At 37.8% G+C, this 6375-nt stretch overlaps 1 protein-coding gene across 1 annotated transcript in view; it reads left to right on the plus strand.

Annotated features, from left to right (window-relative positions):
- LOC147425975 (putative aquaporin NIP-type) overlaps window positions 1-3946 on the plus strand; it is a 5837-nt gene extending 1891 nt beyond the window's left edge. Inside the window, exons 3-5 of the mRNA XM_086499082.1 lie at window positions 2714-2914; window positions 3095-3168; window positions 3547-3946. Of these exons, the coding sequence (XP_086355208.1) occupies window positions 2714-2914; window positions 3095-3168; window positions 3547-3799 (528 nt within the window). The 3' untranslated portion in view covers window positions 3800-3946. The remainder of the gene's footprint in view (window positions 1-2713; window positions 2915-3094; window positions 3169-3546) is intronic.
- Window positions 3947-6375: the final 2429 nt, after the last annotated feature.

Raw genomic sequence — 6375 nt, forward strand, 5'->3', positions numbered from 1 at the left:
CTCTCTCTCTCTCTCTCTCTCTCTCACTCACACACACACACACACACACACACACATAAATATCACCTCTATTTTCTATCCTCAATCTCTTTATAGAACACATTAGGGGGATGCTTTCAAAATGCTCGCTAGAGCATGTAGTTAGCAATTTTGCTATCTCTTAAGCACATATGGACAAATGAGATGTATGTGGCTAAGGGGAATGAAGCCTTGATTAGTGGAAATGGTCCTTGAATTGAGGTTACCATAAGGGAAGAGGGGCCACTTGTTGGGTGATTGAAGCAGTGCAGACTTTAGGAGACTGAGTGTGTGGCCCATCCTATGGACGGGGGAGGGAGGAAGCTCCCTTTGTGGGAAGAGAGAGAGAGAGAGAGAGAGAGAGAGAGAGAGAGAGAGAGAAACCCATTTTCTTGCTCTGGACTCCCCACGTCAATGCCTCCCTAACCAATCAGTCTTGAAGATTGGTTTGTGGTAGATACTCTTAATTTGTGGCTTATAAAAATGCCTTCCCTTAAGCCATCGCCAGACTTTCCGCTCGAAATCTAACTCGCAAATAAGATCAAGTACTTGTCCGGCCCTTCAACAGTCTTTCTTACTAGTAGTTTTTTCAAGTGCCACTAAGGTGAAACTAGGTAGCCAATTGGTCAAATTCTCTCCGGATCTTGTTGCTGTCGTCCCGGAAATGGGCCAATCATCAAAGACCTTTGTTATTTACCTCTCTAGCTATTTCTCTCCAAAATGAGTTTAATAGTTTGCCACTTTCTTTAAGAGGCAAGGGGACCAGTGTGTTATGGAGTATTGAAAGCATTTGGTAAACTCTCCTCACTTCAGTGTCTTTGTTGCTCTCGTACATGTACCAACTCATTCGTTGTGCCACCTAACCTCAAGTTGGACCACCAAGGGGCCGGTAGTTTGTCATGTACTCCTATCTCTTTCCACTGGCCCCCTTGAGAGTAGAGCTTAGCCTTGTCCATCATATCCTTTGTCATAATCACCCATGAATGGCCTTCCTTTGTGATTGAGACAACAAATTTAGGAGACTGGGCTTTAGCATGATTAGCAGGGTTAAGTATCATGATACCACCTCGTGTCCCTACATAGATAATGGTGTGTGTGGTGTTTGGTCATAGAAGTAGGACACTGGGCTTTAGCATGATTAGCAGGGTTAAGTATCGTGATAGCACCTCTTGTTCCTACATAGATAATGGTGTGTGTGGTGTTTGGTTATAGAAGTAGGTCGAGCTATGTTCATGCTCTTCTCCCTACAAATCTGTCCAACTCTCTTGTCTATATGCAATTTTTCCTTATATACATTCCATTTGGCCTCTCCATCCCTATGCATCACCTACATGGGAAGATCTTGGTAGCCAAAATCACCCCCCACTATATATACATTTTATTAATTAAGGGTCTAACAATAACAAATTGCACAATCTAACCTAAATAATTAACAAATATACCTTTGATGTTTCAAAAATGAGTTGAGAAAGCCTAAAAGGAGTGGACAAATTTTGTGTAAAACCTCCAAGAAATGGCATCTTGCCCATAAAATTCATGGCTACACCAAAGATCTCTCTCTCTCTCTCTCTCTCTCTCTCTCTCTCTCTCTCTCTCTCTCTCTCTCTCTCTCATGACACCCATGGTCAGGCATGTGAGACCATAAGAAACACTCTTGAAACACATGTGTGCATAAGCTTAATGCTACTACAACAACTTTTTTGGTCCACACACTATCATGCATAGCATTTCACCTTCTACATTGGAAATCACTCGTGATAGGCCTTCTCTGCCATTGGGACATATGGTGACAACATGAAGTGGCACCATGTTAAGCCAGTGTTTAGTAGTTTTGCCATATCAATCATATGAGTCTCATAATAGCATAATAGCACTAGTTTTATGCAATGTTTTGCAAATTAAGGCCCTTTCTACTTGTGGGCAATCGTTTTCCAAGCTTGCCCACCAATATCCATAGACTTGAGTGTTCGAGCCTGAGCTCCACCACTTCAAGGATGTAGGAGTGTCACTACAACTGATCTTTGGCCTAGAAAAAAAGAGGAAAATTTGTTTCTTGAGACCTAATTCTCTCATGCAAGAAGAGGGACTCTTTTGAGATACAATGTTGATCTTGATATCCACATAATTTAGATTGTCACTCAAAATGGTACTCATTGTAGCAAAGAATCTTGCATTGCATAGCTTATCACAAGGTGTTGGGTGAGGAGACATCAAAGTCTCGGCCTGCCTGTAAATTGTATAGCCCCTTTTTGGAAAAGTTCTTTGTACGTTCTTTGCTAAGCTAATATATAACATTTCCACTAACAATTGAGAGTATGACAAAAAAAAAGAATATTCACTCGTTAGATCATACGAGAAACCAATTTTGGACTCTTTTTCATCAAGCCTTGTTCATAGTATAGACTTTATGAAGATTGATAGGTAGAGATTAATTAACTCAAAATTAAAATTACAATGAACCTCAAAGCATAGTCTCTGCCTAGAGGAGCCAAAAGATATAAAAGAATCCAAGCCTCAGCCTTTCATAGTTGCTTACACAATTTAATGTCCTTGTCTTAATGTCATGCAACAAAACAAGGACCTTTGTGCATTTACATCATAACTTATCAAGCATTTGAAATTAAATGTAAAGCTCTCTAAAATTTTACAAGCTATATTTTTGCCTATGAATCTAACAGCTTTATTGTGAAAGCAGGTGCTTCCATATATTCTCTCACAGATGATTGGCTCCCTATTGGCTTCCTTAGGCTTACAATTGATTGTGGACGATTCAACATTATTTTCTCTCATTGTGAACCAGCCCCTGCATCATAGTAGGGCATCCTTTGTCATGGAGGTCATTGCTACCTTTGCTCTCATGCTTGTCAACATGAAGGTTTCTTGCCATCTTGGTGCGGTATGTTATAATATCATTTCTTATATGATTATTTTTATAAGGTTACTAGATACCCTTCTTTTGGTTAGCAAAACCTTCAATTTTGATAGACTTCATTTTAGACTCTTCAATTCTCATTTTTCAAAATACAAAAGCAGCTTAATGAGAGTACTTATAAACTCTTTTGTGTCTTTGGAATAGGGTGGAGTGGTTGGAGTACTTGTAGGACCTTTCATCATTGGCACAACTGTCGCATTAGCCGGATTATATGCCGGGTATGTTTAGTACATATAATAGTTTCTTTCAATCACATATAACAACTCATGTTATACACTTTACTAATATTGCTAAGACTTGTCTATGTGTCTAATATACACACCTATACAGCATGGGAACACATTGTGTATATTTTTTATACGTGTGTGTGTGTGTGTGTGTGTGTAAATACTTATAAGGGCACGACTAGTCATGCTCACCGTTTTTCTTCCTTATATGCATGTATATGTCTAGCATGCACAAATACACTTTCACATTTCTACTAGTGCTAAGTTTAAAGGAGGCAAGAGAACCATGCATTGATTTGCACATACGAATTATGATTAAGGATCACGTACTATTTGACTAACAAAATCTCTTTATTTTGGTTTTCGTAGGCCATTATGTGGTGGTCTCTCGATGAACCCTGCAAGATCTATTGGACCAGCATTAGTAGCAGTGAATTTCAAGTCTTTGCACATTTTTGTAATTGGACCCATAATTGGAGCACTATCAAGTGCACTAATCTACAATACAATCACCTCAACAAACAATGATAGTGTCGTGCTAAGACTTTATAAACATGTAGTTGATTTTGTTAGGGCTGGGACCCATACAACTTCATCGCAAAAGGATATGTCATGCTCTTGACTAAAAAAAACGACCTCATTGGATTTTCACCGTTGTAGAATCTTCACATGGCCTAACATGATGAATAAGATTCTTAAAATGTCAACTATTTTGAAATTTCATTATCAAAAAATGATTCTCATTTCATGCAGAAAGATAATAAAAGAGTTTTATAAAAATACATGCCTTTGTTTCATAGTTTTATTTGAATATAATCGCACAATCAAGGCTAAACTAGGTTAAGATTTCTTGGTAGCCATGCTCGTCATAGCCCACTAAGAGTGTTGTGTAGTCATAATTGCACAATCAAGGCTAAACTAGGTTAAGATAGCTTGGTAGCCATGCTTGTCATAGCCCACTAAGAGTCTTGTGTAGAATAGCTCAAGAGGTCTTCATAGCTACATAGAACGAGGCAAACAACATATTATTTTCTCGCAACTATTTAGTCAAGCGGATTGGAAAATAACTTCAAGATGCATTTATTCTATTGGCCAGTCATTCGATTCCTCTCCTTCAAGGCTAGAGATCTTGTGAAGATTCTCCTCTCAATTTATTTTTCAAAATGGGTCACACCTACTGGCCAATTGTCACCCTAAATTATTTTGGAGCATTGTTAGGTCCAAAACATAGGATTGTATAGAGTATTCTACTTTGTAATCTCTTATTAATAGCCAAGTAAGTTGATTTGAGATAGTTGGCAATACACTATAACTTGTCCAGCCATGTATGATCCGTAGAAGAGGATTCTATGCAACATTGATTAGGTAAAAATCTCAAAGAAATTTGCATATTTATGGAAGAGGAAGAGCTCATCATCTCCATGCATGCTCCCAATTTTCTTTTGTAATCATTACCTCTTTCAAGATTTCTATGCTTGAGATGTGGTGGGTTTGCTAATTAAAGCTTATCATTCCTCCGGGGAGGTCACCTAATTAAAATGTAACCTATCACGTGAGTCAATGGAAGGGTATTTACAGTTCTTGAAACTTACAAAAATATATATATACAGAAGGGCATTATTTTTTCAAATTTGAAAAAAACTTACAGATTTTAAAAGAAAAGGATACATTATATTTTTAACGAAATTCACAAATAAGGGGTTTTACAAACATGTCTTGAACGCACGTGATATGGTAGTTTTACACATAGTGAACCCCCCGAGATCATTCTCTCCCTCCTTGTTTATGATCTCTATCTCCAATGTTCTCGTAACATAATGATAATTTCTTTTGATTAAATTTTTTAAGTGCTTAATCTTCTTGCTTGCTACACGTAAAACTCCTTGTAATATGCCTAAGTGTCTTGTAATTAGAGTTTGATATGAGTAATTTGGGCATAGACTAAGCGACATTACATCTCTTGGAATAGACCTATTGGGATTGAAGGCAACAGTTAAAACTTCTTACAAGCCACACGTGTGGGATTGGTTAGAGAGAGAGAGAGAGAGAGAGAGGAACTATTGTTCCAGTTACACAAGCATGTATGTGTAGAACTAGGTATTAGAAACTTGGTGTACATAGAGGTTGTCTTTTCATTTCTCTCTAACTATTTCAATGTTTCTAACTCTAATTTCAGAGGCCTTTGCAGGATCTGAGGTGTTATGTACATTTTTCCTATGTAGAAAGAGAAATGATGAGGACGATTACTTTTTTGCTTGATTAATAAGGATTTTGACATCAAAGATATTGGTAGACTCAAGAGAGGAATAAGATAAGAGTACAGAATTGGGAGTAGTGGGAGCTTGGGTGTGTAAGTCTAGCGATACACGCGTGCATGTGCGCGCGCATACACACGCACACACTCCACATTTCATTCTCTTAATTTCCTACTGATTGCTAGAAACTCTCTATCATTGCACTAAGTGAATGCTCATTTGAGCTTGCCAATAACTGAGGAGTCAGAATAGGAGTATAAATTAGGGCAATAACTCCAGGTTTGAATGTGAGTGTGCATGCTTCAAATAATGCAAGTATGTGTAATAGTATGTAAATTAGGTCCAATTGAGTGTGTTGGCGTTGGTCTTGCAACTTGCAAGTGGGAATATCTCTATTGGGGTAAAGGCCACTTTGGCCAAACATTTACCTAGAACCTACTATCACACCTAGCTATTCTTATCTATAGAATAAGGAGGATACCATAGTCTTTTTGTATGAGCTCCATCTATCATATGATTTCCCTCGTGTCCTTCCTCACATGCATGCACACAAACACCTCTCTCACATCGAATACTTTCAACTCATATTGGAGCTAAGTGAAGGCCTTGCACCATTTTGACATCACTGTTGATGAAACTATGAAAAAGTTATGCTAGTTTTGTAGCAAAAATATCTCTATAGAAGGCAAATTTTAGCTTAATTCCTATGATCCTTCCTAGGGTTTTGGTCATCTACAACTTTCTAGTTGGATTCTTAAAAAAGAAAAATGCACCAATTTTGTTGTACATTCTATAGACTCCGACTGCATGTCGTCTACACACAGACCCAATTTTGGCAGCTTGACTACCTCCTAGTGTAAATAGGTTTTGAGCAAATTGTTCACATGGGTTATGCATTTTGATGTGGTTTATATTTTGTAGTAAAATAAAATAAAATTCCTAA

The sequence above is a fragment of the Adiantum capillus-veneris genome, chromosome 24, assembly GCF_014529385.1.
Source record: "Adiantum capillus-veneris isolate H3 chromosome 24, ASM1452938v2, whole genome shotgun sequence".
Taxonomy (NCBI): domain Eukaryota; kingdom Viridiplantae; phylum Streptophyta; class Polypodiopsida; order Polypodiales; family Pteridaceae; genus Adiantum; species Adiantum capillus-veneris.